We start from the raw sequence: 19,653 nt of genomic DNA, 5'->3' as shown, positions 1-19,653 counted from the left end.
TGAGCCGTTTGGGTCTGTCTGCCACGCGTTGTTCCAAGTGTGTTGGCCTCCCCACAGCTGTCCCACAAGAGGATCCTCGCACCCGTTTTGTTTTATTCAAGTCAACCTCCCTCCTTTTTAGGCATCGGTTTAGTCGCTCCCTCTCTCGTTTATCACTCCCTCTGTCCTCCTCGTCTCTTGTTCCCCCCTCTTTCCCTCTCTCTTTGTCTCTGTACCATTTCAGACAGTCATTCCCATGATAGTACCACACTGCCAACTGATGTCTTTAAAGGCACAGGCAGACCAGTAGGGTTGCCGGCTGTAATTTGCTAACCAATTCTACGGCCCCATTAACTGGGGGTTACTGCAAGCTAATTAGACATCCCCCCCGTCTAGACTCAGCGACAGTATTGTCACATTTGGAAAGTATTCAGACCCCTTGACTTTTTCCACATTTTATTACTTAACAGCCTTATTCTAAAATGGATTCATTAAATGAAAAATCCTCATCAATCCACAGATGATATCCCATAATGACGAAATGAAACCAGATTTTAAGAAATGTTTGCAAATGTATTAAAAATGTAAAAAAACATATTTTATTTGCATAATTATTCAGACCGTTTGCTATGACACTCAAAATTGTGCTCAGTTGCATCTTGTTTTCATTGATCACCCTTGGGGTGATGATTGGAGTCCACCTGTGTTAAATTCAATTGATTGGAAATTATTTGGAAAGGCACACACCTGTCTATATTAGGTCCCACAGTTGACAGTGCACGTCAGAGCAAAAACCAAGCCATGAGGTCGAAGGAATTGTCCGTAGAGCTCCGAGACAGAAATGTGTCGAGGCACAGATCTGGGGAAGGACACCACAACATTTCTGCAGGATTGAACGTCCTCAAGAACACAGTGGCCTCCATCATTCTTAAATTGAAGAAGTTTGGAACCACCAAGACTCTTCCTAGAGCTGGCCGCCCAGCCAAACTGAGCAATCAGGGAAGAAGGGCCTTGGTAAGGGAGATGACCAAGAACCCGATGGTCACTCTGACAGAGCTCCAGAGTTCCTCTGTGGAGATGGGAGAACCTTCCAGAAGGACAACCATCTCTGCAGCACTCCACCAATCAGGCCTTTATGGTAGAGTGGCCAGACGGAAGCCACTCCTCAGTAAAAGGCACATGACAGCCCGCTTGGAGTTTGTCAAAAGGCACCTAAAGTCTCTCAGATCATGAGAAACGAGATTTTCTGGTCTGATGAAACCAACATGTAACTTTTTGGCCTGAATGCCAAGTGTCATGTCTGTGGGAAACCTGTCACCATCCCTACAGTGAAGCATGGTGGTAGTGGCGGCATCATCATTTTGTGGGGATGTTTGTCAGGATCGAGGGAAAGATGAACGGAGCAAATGAGAGAGATCCTTGATGAAAACCTGCTCAGGACCTCAGACAGGGCAAAGGTTAACCTTCCAACAGGACAACGACCCTAAGCACACAGCCAAGACAACGTAGGAGTGGCTTCGGGACTTGTCTCTGAATATCCTTGAGTGAACCAGCCAGAGCCCGGACTTAAACCACATCGAACATATCTGGAGAGACCTGAAAATCGCTGTGCAGGTCTGCTGAGAAGAATGGGAGAAAGTCCCCAAATACAGGTGTGCCAAGTCATACCCAAGAAGACTCAAGGCTCTAATCGCTACCAAAGGTGATTCAACAAAGAACTGAGTAAAGGCTCTGAATAGTTATGTGATTAAATAAAAATAGATACAAATTCAAAACGTTTTTTTAAAATTATGGGGTATTGTGTGTAGATTGACGTGGGGGGGATCCCTTTTAGAATAAAAATGTAACGTAACATTTTTTGGGGAAAAGTCCGATCTGAACGCACTGTATATAAAATACATAATACACATAAAATATATAATATATATAAAATACATAATACATATAATATATATATAATATATCTAAAATACATAATACATATAATATATAGAAAATACATAATACACATAAAATATATAATACATATAATATATATAAAATACATAATACACATAAAATATATAATATATATAAAATACATAATATATATAAAATATATAATATATATAATATATATATAATATATATAAAATACATAATACACATAAAATATATAATATATATAAAATACATAATACATATAAAATATATAATACATATATATAAAATACATAATACATATATAATATATATAAAATACATAATACACATAAAATATATAATATATATAATATATATATAATATATATAAAATACATAATACACATAAAATATATAATATATATAAAATACATAATACATATAAAATATATAATACATATATATAAAATACATAATACATATAATATATATATAATATATATATAATATATATAAAATACATAATACACATAAAATATATAATATATATAAAATACATAATATATATAAAATATATAATATATATAATATATATATAATATATATAAAATACATAATACACATAAAATTTATAATATATATATAAAATACATAATACATATAATATATATATAATATATCTAAAATACATAATACATATAATATATAGAAAATACATAATACACATAAAATATATAATACATATAATATATATAAAATACATAATACACATAAAATATATAATACATATAATATATATAAAATACATAATACATATATAATATATATAAAATACATAATACACATAAAATATATAATATATATAAAATACATAATATATATAAAATATATAATATATATAATATATATATAATATATATAAAATACATAATACACATAAAATATATAATATATATAAAATACATAATACACATAAAATATATAATACATATATATAAAATACATAATACACATAAAATATATAATATATATAATATATATATAATATATATAAAATACATAATACACATAAAATATATAATATATATAAAATACATAATACATATAAAATATATAATACATATATATAAAATACATAATACATATATAATATATATAAAATACATAATACACATAAAATATATAATATATATAAAATACATAATACATATATAATATATAATATATATAAAATACATAATACACATAAAATATATAATACATATATATAAAATACATAATACATATATAATATATATAAAATACATAATACACATAAAATATATAATATATATAAAATACATAATACATATAATATATATATATAATATATATAAAATACATAATACACATAAAATATATAATATATATATAAAATACATAATACATATAATATATATATATAATATATATAAAATACATAATACATATAATATATATATAATATATATAAAATACATAATACATATAATATATATATAATATATATAAAATACATAATACATATAATATATATATAATATATATAAAATACATAATACATATAATATATATATAATATATATAAAATACATAATACATATAATATATATATATATAATATATATAAAATACATAATACATATAATATATATATAATATATATAAAATATATAATACATATATATAAAATACATAATACATATATAATATATATATATAATATATATAAAATACATAATACATATAATATATATATAATATATATAAAATACATAATACATATAATATATATATAATATATATAAAATATATAATACATATATATAAAATACATAATACATATAATATATATATAATATATATAAAATACATAATACATATAATATATATATAATATATATAAAATATATAATACATATATATAAAATACATAATACATATAATATATATATAATATATATAAAATACATAATACATATAATATATATATAATATATATAAAATACATAATACATATAATATATATATAATATATATAAAATACATAATACATATAATATATATATAATATATATAAAATACATAATACATATAATATATATATAATATATATAAAATACATAATACATATAATATATATATAATATATATAAAATATATAATACATATATATAAAATACATAATACATATATAATATATATAAAATACATAATACACATAAAATATATAATATATATAATATACATAATACACATAAAATATATAATACATATATATAAAATACATAATACATATAATATATATATATAATATATATAAAATACATAATACACATAAAATATAATATATATATATAAAATACATAATACACAGTAATATCACGTTTGATTGCACTGGGGCTTTAACGTCGTCACGGCCTCTATTCAATCCGAAGCCTGCAATAAGAAAAGGGGGGAAGTGACATCATCATCTCCTTCCTGTGACCCATTTCTCCGATCATTCATTTCATCAGAGAGAACGGGGAGCTTATGAGAATCCTAATAAATAGCCTAGATTATGAAATGACAAAGTGTTTTCTTGTTGTTGTTTTTTCTTTTTCTCTCTTCTCCAGTGCAGACACACGTAGGATTTATCTTGTCCCCAGGCCCAGTCACGTGCTCCTGCTGCTCAGTCACGTGCTCCTGCTGCTCAGTCACGTGCTCCTGCTGCTCAGTCACGTGCTCCTGCTGCTCAGTCGGTTTTCTGTACTGTACACTCTAGGCTACAGCTTTCCCAGCCCTGCGTTCGCTAATGATGTTGTCTCAAGTGTACCTGCTCTTCAGACATCTCCCCTGCGTGCTGTGTATTTTCAAACTCTAAAAGTAGGATCTGCTGGGGACGACTCGGCACATTCTGGCTGTAATGAGGCAGTGCGGTATTGTGTGTCTCTAGGCAACAACATGAACAGTGTTTTGATGCGTGTGTAAAATAGAATCATTATAATTGAGGTGTTGTAGTCTCTCTCCTAATGAATTCTCACAGCATAACAACGATAAACCACTTTTCGCTCGTCAAGAAGGTCCCGGCACACGGCGTCACAAATACTTGAGTGGGGAAAAAATATATATATATAAGTATTGGTTAGAGATGTTCTTCAATTCCCCAGACACACACACTCACACACACACACACACACACACACACACACACACACACACACACTGAAACACACACACACACACACACACACACACTGAAACACACACACACACACACTGAAACACACACACACACACACACACACACACTGAAACACACACACACACACACACACACTGAAACACACACACACACACACTGAAACACACACACACACACACACACACACACACACACACACACACACACACACACACACACACACACACACACACACACACACACTGAAACACACACACACACACACACTGAAACACACACACACACACACACACACACACACTGAAACACACACACACACACTGAAACACACACACACACACTGAAACACTGAAACACACACACACTGAAACACACACACACACTGAAACACACACACACTGAAACACACACACACTGAAACACTGAAACACACACAGTAAAACGTCTCCCACTTTGCTTTACAGACCTGATAGTGACACCGACGAACAAGCCTTCAGCTTTGTTCCAGCCGGAGGAAAATGGGACCTCTACTCGTGATTCGATGTCATTTAGACACTCTGTAAAACCTCCCTCACACCTCACAGATGTTCCTCAGCTGTCGCCTCTCTCCACTTTAATAAAAACACCAACAGAGGCATAATTTGTCACCGTCACTATGAAATCATTCTCAGTAAAGTATGATTAAATGTTGAATTGAGGGAAGAGTTCAAGCTAATATTTTTTTTGGGGGGGGGGGGGGGGGGGGGGGGGGGGGGGTGTAGTAACACGTGCATAATGGGCTTCCTGTTTTAGAACAGGGTTTCTCTAACTCTGTCCTCCCCCCCCCCCCCACTACACAGCTGAAACGAATAATCCATGTTTTTTTGATGGTGATTTGGATATTTGAATGTAGAGCTGAAACAGGGTGGTAAGAACCCATTAAAACAGGGTCTGGGGAAATCCTGTTTTTAGACGACGTGAGCCATCCATTTGGAGTTTGGGCACAGTCCACTTCCTTTGTTAGTCTCCCCCCCCCCCCGGATCCCTCTCCACCTGGTTTGGTTGGGTTTTTAAGCAGCTAAATGGCTGCTTCTGAAGGAAATGAAGAATGTGTTCTATTATATTGTGACGGAAACCAATTATCTTAATGCGTGGCTCTTGTCCCTCCCTCGAGTCTCGATTCGCACCCTATTCCCTAAATAGTGCACTACTTTTGACCAGAGCCCTTTGTGGGGAATAGGCTACGGTTTAGGATGCGTCTCTGGGGAATCTGGGCTGAGGGCTGAGGTCTAAGGGGACTAATACAATGGCCACGTTAGCTGGAATGTTAATAGAAGGTTTGAGAGCCATCACACACACACACACACACACACACACCCTTCAACTTCCCTGCCGTCCTGTTTAGCCTGTCGGCCTGCTCAGTCAGGCTCAAAGACCAACCCGCATCTCTCACAGAGGTCGTTTTATGCTAGTACGGCTATGTGCTAATTGGGACTGCCGCAAGCACTCTTTTTATTATTTTCCACCAACTGTCCCCATGTTCTGTAAGGGTACGCCAGCCAGGGAGCGGCGTAGTGTCTGGCCACTGGGTAGAGGCGCTGCTCAGTGGCTTTCTGTTTGTAGTGAGGTATTACATCCCTAGGGATCTCTCTGGCTCTCTCGCTCCCTTCTCGTTCTCTCTACCCTCTCCCACTTGCTCTCTCGCTCCCCTCTCGCTCTCTCTACCCTCTCCCACTTGCTCTCGCGCTCCCCTCTCGCTCTCTCTACCCTCTCGCACTTGCTCTCTCGCTCCCCTCTCGCTCTCTCTCTCCCCTCTCCCTCTCTCCCCTCTCCTATCCATGCGGTCCTCTTTACCATTAGAAATAGAATCTAGTCATTCTATTTCTATGCTGTTTTTAACCAAAGCAGATCTCCATGGTAACCATTGTCCAGTCAAGCTGTAAGGTTCAGTGAGTGTATATAGCTGAGCAGTGCAGTTTGTGGTCTCTCTTCAGAAGACTAAATCCATCTTAGATCATAACAAGTCCTCCAGAAACAGCCCAGGAAACACACAGGGCGTGTCATTGTACTGTATTTTAATATTGTGTGATTCCTGGTGGAGACGAGTGTGTTTTTTTAAGAGATTGGTTGTCCACTGGTCTCCATTTTATTTTGTTCTGGTTTGATGTGTGTGTGGCTGTTCACCCCTGACAGAGTACACTGGGACAGAGTACACTGGGACAGAGTACACTGGGACAGAGTACACTGGGACAGAGTACACTGGGACAGAGTACACTGGGGACAGAGTACACTGGGGACAGAGTACACGGGGACAGAGTACACGGGGACAGAGTACACGGGGACAGAGTACACGGGGACAGAGTACACGGGGACAGAGTACACGGGGACAGAGTACACGGGGACAGAGTACACGGGGACAGAGTACACGGGGAGAGGGGAGACGAGGATGATAATTATTCAGGTCTAAAGTGGATGTAACACTGCAGTGTTTTAATGTTGTGTTGCGTTTTGTTTCCTGATTTAAAAAATAGATTTATATTTTTTCCCAGTTTTTCCTTATCACACCGTTGATCTGGTGTTGTCTTTTTAACGTTGCGTCGTTGTAGTCTTAACCTTTTGTATTGACGTTTGCGTCCTCTCCAGGTGCCGTTCCCAGCTCTTCAGGGGGAAGGGGTGGAGTATCTGGGCCGAGCCGACGACGCCGTCATCGCCATCTCCAACTACAGGCTCCACATCAAGTTCAAGGACTCCGTCATCAATGTAAGACATGATGAACACACAGCCTGCTTCCTAATGGCCCCCTCTAGCCTCATCATCCCCTGGTGCTTGGTCCTCCTCTAGCCTCATCATCCCCTGGTGCTTGGTCCTCCTCTAGCCTCCTCACCCCCTGGTGCTTGGTCCTCCTCTAGCCTCCTCACCCCCTGGTGTTTGGTCCTTCTCTAGCCTTCTCACCCCCTGGTGCTTGGTCCTCCTCTAGCCTCCTCACCCCCTGGTGCTTGGTCCTTCTCTAGCCTCCTCACCCCCTGGTGCTTGGTCCTTCTCTAGCCTCCTCACCCCCTGGTGCTTGGTCCTTCTCTAGCCTCCTCACCCCCTGGTGCTTGGTCCTTCTCTAGCCTCCTCACCCCCTGGTGCTTGGTCCTTCTCTAGCCTCCTCACCCCCTGGTGCTTGGTCCTCCTCTAGCCTCCTCACCCCCTGGTGCTTGGTCCTCCTCTAGCCTCCTCACCCCCTGGTGCTTGGGCCCCCTCCTCACCCCCTGGTGCTTGGGCCCCCTCCTCACCCCCGGTGCTTGGGCCCCCTCCTCACCCCCTGGTGCTTGGGCCCCCTCCTCACCCCCTGGTGCTTGGGCCCCCTCCTCACCCTCGGTGCTTGGCAGTGCGCTGGTCACCACAGAGAGCGATGCATTGAGCAGTGTCTCTGATCTCACCAGCCAGGACTGTTTTGACGTGGCCTCTGGGGTTTTAGGGAGCCGGCGCCAATGATTCCTTACTTGCGTAGACAGACACACACACACACACACACGTCCCCTCCTACTGACATCAGCCCCTGCTGTAATACAAACAGCCTAGTTGTTTTCATTCACTGACCTGGCAGAGAGATTCCTCCTCCCTCAGCTTGCAGAGGCCTTGTAGCAGGACTCACATAGGTCTGCACTGTCAGAGTTTATGCTTCCTTCATATCAAAATGTTAAATTCCCTGGGGTTTTTTTTCTCCCTTTACACTGTCTGTTTGCTCTGTTTGTTGAAAAGTATTCTGGGTAATATGTAGGGTTTAGCAACATTTCTAGTAGTAAACGTTAAGTAACATTTCTGAAAAGTGGCACGCCGTACAGTAGGTTTGGCATTCTGCCGATGTTTTCTCTGTCTATAGCCAGGATTGAGCGACATCTCAAAGAAGAGAAGTGAAGGATTGGCGTTTCACAGTGCAAGCAGGGTCCTGCACTGAACCTAGTCAGAGGCACAGATGAACTGTAGTAACCGTTAGTAACCGTTAGCCAACCAGCTCTCTCCCCTAAGCCACCTCCTTCTAATCGCTCTGTTCTCACCCTTTGAGCCCATTGAGGTTATTTCTCTTCTCTCCTTCTCTTCTCTCATTTTCTTCTCTTCTCTCCTTCTCTTCTCTCCTTCTCTTCTCTCCTTCTCTTTTCTCGTCTTCTCTCCTTCTCTTCTCTCCTTTTCTTCTCTTCTCTCCTTCTCTTCTCTTCTCTCCTTTTCTTCTCTCCTTTTCTTCTCTCCTTCTCTTCTCTCCTTCTCTTCTCTTCTCTCCTTCTCTTCTCTCCTTCTCTTCTCTCCTTCTCTTTTCTCGTCTTCTCTCCTTCTCTTCTCTCCTTCTCTTTTCTCGTCTTCTCTCCTCTTCTCTTCTCTTCTCTCCTTCTCTTCTCTTCTCTCCTTCTCTTCTCTCCTTCTCTTCTTCTCTCCTTCTCTTCTCTCCTTCTCTTCTCTCCTTCTCTTCTCTCCTTCTCTTTTCTCGTCTTCTCTCCTTCTCTTCTCTCCTTTTCTTCTCTTCTCTCCTTCTCTTCTCTTCTCTCCTTTTCTTCTCTCCTTTTCTTCTCTCCTTCTCTTCTCTCCTTCTCTTCTCTTCTCTCCTTCTCTTCTCTCCTTCTCTTCTCTCCTTCTCTTTTCTCGTCTTCTCTCCTTCTCTTCTCTCCTTCTCTTTTCTCGTCTTCTCTCCTCTTCTCTTCTCTTCTCTCCTTCTCTTCTCTTCTCTCCTTCTCTTCTCTCCTTCTCTTCTTCTCTCCTTCTCTTCTCTCCTTCTCTTTTCTCGTCTTCTCTCCTTCTCTTCTCTCCTTCTCTTCTCTCCTTCTCTTTTCTCGTCTTCTCTCCTTCTCTTCTCTCCTTTTCTCGTCTTCTCTCCTTTTCTTCTCTCCTTCTCTTCTCTCCTCTTCTCTTCTCTTCTCTTCTCTCCTTCTCTTCTCTCCTTCTCTTCTCTCCTTCTCTTTTCTCGTCTTCTCTCCTTCTCTTCTCTCCTTCTCTTTTCTCGTCTTCTCTCCTCTTCTCTTCTCTCCTTCTCTTCTCTTCTCTCCTTCTCTTCTCTCCTTCTCTTCTTCTCTCCTTCTCTTCTCTCCTTCTCTTCTCTCGTCTTCTCTCCTTCTCTTCTCTCCTTCTCTTCTCTCCTTTTCTTCTCTCCTTCTCTTGGTTGTGGTTCTACCTTGTGATTTTTTTTCTCTGCTTCAGTTTATTATCTTCCATCTTTAGCTCACTGTCTTTTGATGTTCCATTTAACCTCCACTTCCTTCTGTTTTATTTCTTTAGTTTAATCATTTTTCCATTTCTTCCCGTCTTGACACCGTTCTCTCTCTGCTCCCCCTCTTTCTCTCTCTCTCTCTGCTCTTTCTCTTTCTCTCTCTGCTCTCCCTCTTTCTCTCTCTGCTTCTCTCTCTGCTCTCCCTCTCTCTCTCTGCTTCGCTCTCTGCTCTCCCTCTTTCTCTCTCTGCTCCCCCTCTTTCTCTCTCTCTCTCTCTGCTCCCCCTCTTTCTCTCTCTCTCTCTGCTCCCCCTCTTTCTCTCTGCTCCCCCTCTTTCTCTCTCTCTCTCTGCTCTCCCTCTTTCTCTCTCTGCTCTCCCTCTTTCTCTCTCTGCTCTCCCTCTTTCTCTCTCTGCTCTCCCTCTTTCTCTCTCTGCTCTCCCTCTTTCTCTCTCTCTCTCTCTGCTCCCCCTCTGTCTCTCTCTCTCTCTGCTCCCCCTCTGTCTCTCTCTCTCTCTGCTCCCCCTCTTTCTCTCTCTCTCTCCTCCCCCTCTTTCTCTCTCTCTCTCTGCTCTCCCTCTTTCTCTCTCTCTCTGCTCCCCCTCTTTCTCTCTCTCTCTGCTCCCCCTCTTTCTCTCTCTCTGCTCCCCCTCTTTCTCTCTGCTCCCCCTCTTTCTCTCTCTCTCCCTCTGCTCCCCCTCTTTCTCTCTCTCTCTCTCTCTCTCTGCTCCCCCTCTTTCTCTCTCTCTCTCTCTCTCTCTGCTCCCCCTCTCTCTGCTCCCCCTCTTTCTCTCTCTCTCTCTCTCTCTCTCTCTCTGCTCCCCCTCTGTCTCTCTCTCTCTCTCTGCTCCCCCCCTCTCTCTCTCTCTGCTCCCCCTCTCTCTCTCTCTCTCTCTCTGCTCCCCCCCTCTCTCTCTCTCTCTCTCTCTGCTCCCCCCTCTCTCTCTCTCTCTCTCTCTGCTCCCCCCCTCTCTCTCTCTCTCTCTCTCTCTCTGCTCTCTCTCTCTCTCTCTCTCTCTCTGCTCCCCCTCTTTCTCTCTCTCTCTCTGCTCCCCCTCTTTCTCTCTCTCTCTCTCTCTCTGCTCCCCCCCTCTTTCTCTCTTTGCTCCCCCTTTTTGTCTCTGCTCCCCCTCGCTCGGTCTGTTTCTTCTCCCTCTCTGTTCCTGGTGCCTGTTACTGTGTTGTAGACCTATCCAGGTGTGGACAATCACATTTCTGTGAGTACATTGTGTCAATGGCAACCCTCGGCTCCCCCCCGTCCTCCCTCACAGTCTAGACGAGCTTCTGTCATTAATTCTCTGTTCGGTTCAGACTGACTGCTGCTCGATTAATGTGCACCCTAGAAGAATAAAATCTCATTTTAACTTTTCAATTGGAAGCAATCTAACCCCCCCCCCCACACACCCACCCACCCACCAGCGTGGATGGTGATTGGTCAGCCCCGATCAAAAGTCAAGCCTCATTGGGTAATTGTATAACTGTTGAGTTTGGAGTGACGTCATTAACACCTCTGACCCCGTGGACCAATAACAGAGCTGCGGTAATGGAACACGACAGGCTCAGCATGACAGAGGGAACACTCTAGAATCAGGCTCAGCATGACAGAGGGAACACTCTAGAATCAGGCTCAGCATGACAGAGGGAACACTCTAGAATCAGGCTCAGCATGACAGAGGGAACACTAGAATCAGGCTCAGCATGACAGAGGGAACACTCTAGAATCAGGCTCAGCATGACAGAGGGAACACTCTAGAATCAGGCTCAGCATGACAGAGGGAACACTCTAGAATCAGGCTCAGCATGACAGAGGGAACACTCTAGAATCAGGCTCAGCATGACAGGGAACACTCTAGAATCAGGCTCAGCATGACAGAGGGAACACTCTAGAATCAGGCTCAGCATGACAGAGGGAACACTCTAGAATCAGGCTCAGCATGACAGGGAACACTCTAGAATAGACCTCAGGCCTTGACCTAAAATGATTTATATGGTTGTATAATGGTTGTTGTTTTTGTATGAATGAGATTAACTGTGTGGCAATTTACTATATGACAACAATGAAAAGTGTAAATACCTTGACATATAAACTTTCTAGTTTATTGAAAGGTGATTTAACTTGCAATGTGATGATTTTATAAGGAAGTTCAAGTGATGCTGCTGTTTTTTAAAAGGCTAGATATTGGTGTTGCTATGGAGATGTTGTTGTGTGGTCCGTTTTAGGCCTATATACCTAAACAGAGGCTTGACTGAATTTACATAACCAATGGGGAGAGTTAAGTCTAGCACCAATGTCATCTTCCAATCCCCACTGAAGTGCTACCTCTGCTGTGTGTGTGGGGGGGGGGGGGGATGTCTGGCTACCTCCTCGGGCTCGCAGCCTACTCTACAATAGCGTAGCTAAACTAGAAGTGTTGTGGGTCCTGTGTAATGTCATGTCTCTCTGGCTCCCCCTACAGGTACCTCTGATGCTGATCGAGAGTGTGGAGAGCCGACACATGTTTCAACTGCACATCACCTGCAAGGACTCTAAAGTTGTCAGGTAAAAAGAGAGAAACTCCTATGGTGATTGGTCAGACTGATAACTACACTGGCCAGTGACCTATGGTGATTGGTCAGACTGATAACTACACTGGCCAGTGACCTGTGGTGATTGGTCAGACTGATAACTACACTGGCCAGTGACCTATGGTGATTGGTCAGATTGATAACTACACTGGCCAGTGACCTTTGGTGATTGGTCAGATTGATAACTACACTGGCCAGTGACCTATGGTTATTGGTCAGACTGATAACTACACTGGCCAGTGACCTATGGTGGTTGGTCAGACTGATAACTACACTGGCCAGTGACCTATGGTGATTGGTCAGATTGATAACTACACTGGCCAGTGACCTATGGTGATTGGTCAGACCGATAACTACACTGGCCAGTGACCTATGGTGATTGGTCAGACTGATAACTACACTGGCCAGTGACCTATGGTGGTTGGTCAGACTGATAACTACACTGGCCAGTGACCTATGGTGATTGGTCAGATTGATAACTACACTGGCCAGTGACCTATGGTGATTGGTCAGATTGATAACTACATTGGCCAGTGACCTATGGTGATTGGTCAGACTGATAACTACACTGGCCAGTGACCTATGGTGATTGGTCAGACTGATAACTACACTGGCCAGTGACCTATGGTGATTGGTCAGACTGATAACTACACTGGCCAGTGACCTGTGGTGATTGGTCAGACTGATAACTACACTGGCCAGTGACCTATGGTGATTGGTCAGACTTATAACTACACTGGCCAGTGACCTATGGTGATTGGTCAGACTGATAACTACACTGGCCAGTGACCTATGGTGATTGGTCAGATTGATAACTACACTGGCCAGTGACCTATGGTTATTGGTCAGACTGATAACTACACTGGCCAGTGACCTTTGGTGATTGGTCAGACTGATAACTACACTGGCCAGTGACCTATGGTGATTGGTCAGATTGATAACTACACTGGCCAGTGACCTATGGTGATTGGTCAGATTGATAACTACACTGGCCAGTGACCTATGGTGATTGGTCAGATTGATAACTACACTGGCCAGTGACCTGTGGTGATTGGTCAGATTGATAACTACACTGGCCAGTGACCTATGGTGATTGGTCAGATTGATAACTACACTGGCCAGTGACCTATGGTGATTGGTCAGACTGATAACTACACTGGCCAGTGACCTATGGTGATTGGTCAGACTGATAACTACACTGGCCAGTGACCTATGGTGATTGGTCAGATTTATAACTACACTGGCCAGTGACCTATGGTTATTGGTCAGACTGATAACTACACTGGCCAGTGACCTTTGGTGATTGGTCAGACTGATAACTACACTGGCCAGTGACCTATGGTGATTGGTCAGATTGATAACTACACTGGCCAGTGACCTATGGTTATTGGTCAGACTGATAACTACACTGGCCAGTGACCTTTGGTGATTGGTCAGACTGATAACTACACTGGCCAGTGACCTATGGTGATTGGTCAGATTGATAACTACACTGGCCAGTGACCTATGGTGATTGGTCAGATTGATAACTACACTGGCCAGTGACCTATGGTGATTGGTCAGATTGATAACTACACTGGCCAGTGACCTGTGGTGATTGGTCAGACTGATAACTACACTGGCCAGTGACCTATGGTGATTGGTCAGGTTGATAACTACACTGGCCAGTGACCTGTGGTGATTGGTCAGATTGATAACTACACTGGCCAGTGACCTATGGTGATTGGTCAGGTTGATAACTACACTGGCCACTGACCTGTGGTGATTGGTCAGATTGATAACTACACTGGCCAGTGACCTATGGTGATTGGTCAGGTTGATAACTACACTGGCCAGTGACCTGTGGTGATTGGTCAGGTTGATAACTACACTGGCCAGTGACCTATGGTGATTGGTCAGGTTGATAACTACACTGGCCAGTGACCTGTGGTGATTGGTCAGATTGATAACTACACTGGCCAGTGACCTATGGTGATTGGTCAGGTTGATAACTACACTGGCCAGTGACCTGTGGTGATTGGTCAGGTTGATGCCCCATGAATCAGGTTTTTTTCTACCAGATCAAAAATAAGATTTGTTTTCATAATAGTATTCATTTTTGATTCATGGTTGATTGATTTGACATTTAAAAAAAACGTTTTTTTTTTTTTTTTTTAATATTTAACTGCATTTATAAGCTCAGTTCTAAAACAAGGAGACTTGGCAATAGTCTCGTTTGTGTGTGTGTGTGGATGGATGGATTTTCCACAATATTTCTACTAGTGAGAACTGTTGAGAGAACGACCTCTTTGTTATTTTGCTCGGAGTTGGAAAACAGATGTCATGAAGTTTGCTTAAGAACTGGTTTGGCTCAAAAAACATTTAGATGGCTTTTTTTTGTGTTTTTTTTTGTTGTTGTAAAGACTTGAGTTTTCAACTGAACTAAGAGCCCACTTTCTCTCTCATAAACACACACACACATCAGAAGTATTTCCATGTCTTTGATTGTGATGGCTTTTACCACGTAATGCTGGTGTTTCTAGCTCCAACAGGGTCAGTAATGCTGGTGTTTCTAGCTCCAACAGGGCAGTAATGCTGGTGTTTCTAGCTCCAACAGGGCAGTAATGCTGGTGTTTCTAGCTCCAACAGGGCAGTAATGCTGGTGTTTCTAGCTCCAACAGGGGCAGTAATGCTGGTGTTTCTAGCTCAAACAGGGCAGTAATGCTTGTGTTTCTAGCTCCAACAGGGCAGTGTTGCTGGTGTTTCTAGCTCCAACAGAGCAGTAATGCTGGTGTTTCTAGCTCTATTCTAGCTCCAACAGGGGCAGTAATGCTGGTGTTTCTAGCTCCAACAGGGCAGTAATGCTGGTGTTTCTAGCTCCAACAGGGCAGTAATGCTGGTGTTTCTAGCTCCAACAGGGCAGTAATGCTGGTGTTTCTAGCTCAAACAGGGCAGTGTTGCTGGTGTTTCTAGCTCCAACAGGGCAGTAATGCTGGTGTTTCTAGCTCCAACAGGGGCAGTAATGCTGGTGTTTCTAGCTCTATTCTAGCTCCAACAGGGCAGTAATGCTGGTGTTTCTAGCTCCAACAGGGCAGTAATGCTGGTGTTTCTAGCTCCAACAGGGCAGTAATGCTGGTGTTTCTAGCTCCAACAGGGCAGTAATGCTTGTGTTTCTAGCTCCAACAGGGCAGTAATGCTTGTGTTTCTAGCTCCAACAGGGCAGTAATGCTGGTGTTTCTAGCTCCAACAGGGCAGTAATGCTGGTGTTTCTAGCTCCAACAGGGCAGTAATGCTGGTGTTTCTAGCTCCAACAGGGCAGTAATTCTGGTGTTTCTAGCTCCAACAGGGCAGTAATGCTGGTGTTTCTAGCTCCAACAGGGCAGTAATGCTGGTGTTTCTAGCTCCAACAGGGCAGTAATGCTGGTGTTTCTAGCTCCAACAGGGTCAGTAATGCTGGTGTTTCTAGCTCCAACAGAGCAGTAATGCTGGTGTTTCTAGCTCCAACAGGGCAGTAATGCTGGTGTTTCTAGCTCCAACAGTGCAGTAATGCTGGTGTTTCTAGCTCCAACAGGGTCAGTGTTGCTGGTGTTTCTAGCTCCAACAGGGTCAGTAATGCTGGTTTTTCTAGCTCAAACAGGGCAGTGTTGCTGGTGTTTCTAGCTCCAACAGGGCAGTAATGCTGGTGTTTCTAGCTCCAACAGGGGCAGTAATGCTGGTGTTTCTAGCTCTATTCTAGCTCCAACAGGGCAGTAATGCTGGTGTTTCTAGCTCTATTCTAGCTCCAACAGGGCAGTAATGCTGGTGTTTCTAGCTCCAACAGGGCAGTAATGCTGGTGTTTCTAGCTCCAACAGGGGCAGTAATGCTGGTGTTTCTAGCTCCAACAGGGGCAGTAATGCTGGTGTTTCTAGCTCTATTTTAGCTCCAACAGGGCAGTAATGCTGGTGTTTCTAGCTCCAACAGGGCAGTAATGCTGGTGTTTCTAGCTCCAACAGGGCAGTAATGCTGGTGTTTCTAGCTCCAACAGGGCAGTGTTGCTGGTGTTTCTAGCTCCAACAGGGCAGTGTTGCTGGTGTTTCTAGCTCCAACAGGGCAGTAATGCTGGTGTTTCTAGCTCCAACCGGGTCAGTAATGCTGGTGTTTCTAGCTCCAACAGGGCAGTGTTGCTGGTGTTTCTAGCTCCAACAGGGCAGTGTTGCTGGTGTTTCTAGCTCCAACAGGGCAGTAATGCTGGTGTTTCTAGCTCCAACCGGGTCAGTAATGCTGGTGTTTCTAGCTCCAACAGGGTCAGTAATGCTGGTGTTTCTAGCTCCAACAGGAACAGTAATGCTGGTGTTTCTAGCTCCAACAGGGCAGTAATGCTGGTGTTTCTAGCTCCAACAGGGCAGTAATGCTGGTGTTTCTAGCTCCAACAGTGCAGTAATGCTGGTGTTTCTAGCTCCAACAGGGTCAGTGTTGCTGGTGTTTCTAGCTCCAACAGGGTCAGTGTTGCTGGTGTTTCTAGCTCCAACAGGGTCAGTGTTGCTGGTGTTTCTAGCTCCAACAGGGTCAGTGTTGCTGGTGTTTCTAGCTCCAACAGGGTCAGTAATGCTGGTGTTTCTAGCTCCAACAGGGTCAGTAATGCTGGTGTTTCTAGCTCCAACAGGGTCAGTGTTGCTGGTGTTTCTAGCTCCAACAGGGTCAGTGTTGCTGGTGTTTCTAGCTCCAACAGGGTCAGTAATGCTGGTGTTTCTAGCTCCAACAGGGTCAGTAATGCTGGTTTTTCTAGCTCCAACAGGGTCAGTAATGCTGGTGTTTCTAGCTCCAACAGGGTCAGTGTTGCTGGTGTTTCTAGCTCCAACAGGGTCAGTGTTGCTGGTGTTTCTAGCTCCAACAGGGTCAGTGTTGCTGGTGTTTCTAGCTCCAACCGGGGCAGTAATGCTTGTGTTTCTAGCTCCAACAGGGCAGTAATGCTGGTGTTTCTAGCTCCAACAGGGTCAGTAATGCTGGTGTTTCTAGCTCCAACAGGGCAGTGTTGCTGGTGTTTCTAGCTCCAACAGGGCAGTAATGCTGGTGTTTCTAGCTCCAACAGGGCAGTAATGCTGGTGTTTCTAGCTCCAACAGGGCAGTAATGCTGGTGTTTCTAGCTCCAACAGGGCAGTAATGCTGGTGTTTTTAGCTCCAACAGGGCAGTAATGCTGGTGTTTCTAGCTCCAACAGGGTCAGTGTTGCTGGTGTTTCTAGCTCCAACAGGGTCAGTGTTGCGCGTGTAGCAGAGGAGATGTGTTGATAGAATTGAGGTAGCGTTTTTCCTCAGATTCCCTTTAATAAAGTCCCTAGCTACAATAAATGCTGTGGTTTCCAGTTTACACACAGTCCACTGTAGTTACTTGAGGGGGGGGGGGGGGGGGGATATACTCGGCAGTGATGATGACTGAAGAAAATTCTCTCGGGAGGTAATGCGGTCGCCATTTTGATGGCGAGGTATTTCAGATCGGGAGAACAAAAGGAAAAAGGACTTCCAGTACGTTGTCACAATTACACCATGAGTTATTAATAATTAAACAAACCCCTTCTGGCTTTCTTTTTCCTGGAGACTTCTGTCTTCCTGTCCACGCGATGGTCGATAATGTGGTGACACTGTGATGATGTGGTGACACTGTGATGATGTGGTGACACTGTGATGATGTGGTGACACTGTGATGATGTGGTGACACTGTGATGATGTGGTGAGACTGTGATGATGTGGTGACACTGTGATTATGTGGTGAAACCGTGATGATGTGGTGACACTGTGATGATGTGGTGAGACTGATGTGGTGACACTGTGATGATGTGGTGACACTGATGATGTGGTGAGACTGATGATGTGGTGACACTGTGATTATGTGGTGACACTGTGATGATGTGGTGACACTGTGATGATGTGGTGACACTGTGATGATGTGGTGACACTGTGATGATGTGGTGACACTGTGATGATGTGGTGACACTGATGATGTGGTGACACTGCGATGATGTGGTGAGACTGTGATGATGTGCTGAGACTGCGATGATGGGGTGAGACTGATGATGTGGTGAGACTGATGATGTTGTGAGACTGCGATGATGTGGTGAGACTGATGATGTGCTGAGACTGTGATGATGTGGTGAGACTGCGATGATGTGGTGAGACTGCGATGATGTGGTGAGACTGCGATGATGTGGTGAGACTGCGATGATGTGGTGAGACTGCGATGATGTGGTGAGACTGCGATGATGTGGTGAGACTGCGATGATGTGGTGAGACTGCGATGATGTGGTGAGACTGCGATGATGTGGTGAGACTGCGATGATGTGGTGAGACTGCGATGATGTGGTGATGATGTGGTGAAACTGTGATGATGTGGTGAGACTGATGATGTGGTGAGACTGATGATGATGTGGTGAAACCGTGATGATGTGGTGATAATGTGGTGAGACTGTGATGATGTGGTGACACTGTGATGATGTGGTGAAACTGTGATGATGTGGTGACACTGTGATGATGTGGTGAAACTGTGATGATGTGGTGAGACTGCGATGATGTGGTGAGACTGCGATGATGTGGTGAGACTGCGATGATGTGGTGAGACTGCGATGATGTGGTGAGACTGCGATGATGTGGTGAGACTGCGATGATGTGGTGAGACTGCGATGATGTGGTGATGATGTGGTGAAACTGTGATGATGTGGTGAGACTGATGGTGATGTGGTGAGACTGATGATGATGTGTGAGACTGTGATGATGTGGTGAGACTGTGATGATGTGGTGAGACTGTGATGATGTGGTGAGACTGTGATGATGTGGTGAGACTGTGATGATGTGGTGAAACCGTGGTGAGACTGTGATGATGAGGTGACACTGATG

General features: G+C 42.8%; 1 protein-coding gene across 11 annotated transcripts in view; it reads left to right on the top strand.

The window, feature by feature from the left end:
- The window catches only part of LOC110519104 (myotubularin-related protein 4), a 112,415-nt gene that overhangs the window by 46,413 nt on the left and 46,349 nt on the right, over positions 1-19,653 (top strand). For 6 of the 11 annotated variants that reach the window (XM_036989583.1, XM_036989584.1, XM_036989586.1 and 3 more), the window contains 3 exons: positions 7,706-7,822; positions 11,431-11,460; positions 12,700-12,782. In XM_036989583.1, the coding sequence (XP_036845478.1) occupies positions 7,706-7,822; positions 11,431-11,460; positions 12,700-12,782 (230 nt within the window). The remainder of the gene's footprint in view (positions 1-7,705; positions 7,823-11,430; positions 11,461-12,699; positions 12,783-19,653) is intronic. The other 5 variants (XM_036989589.1, XM_036989588.1, XM_036989592.1 and 2 more) reach the window with 1 other exon arrangement.

The sequence above is a fragment of the Oncorhynchus mykiss genome, chromosome 10 (genome assembly GCF_013265735.2).
Source record: "Oncorhynchus mykiss isolate Arlee chromosome 10, USDA_OmykA_1.1, whole genome shotgun sequence".
NCBI classification, from domain to species: Eukaryota; Metazoa; Chordata; class Actinopteri; order Salmoniformes; family Salmonidae; genus Oncorhynchus; species Oncorhynchus mykiss.
This window is presented reverse-complemented; position numbering and strand designations above follow the sequence as displayed.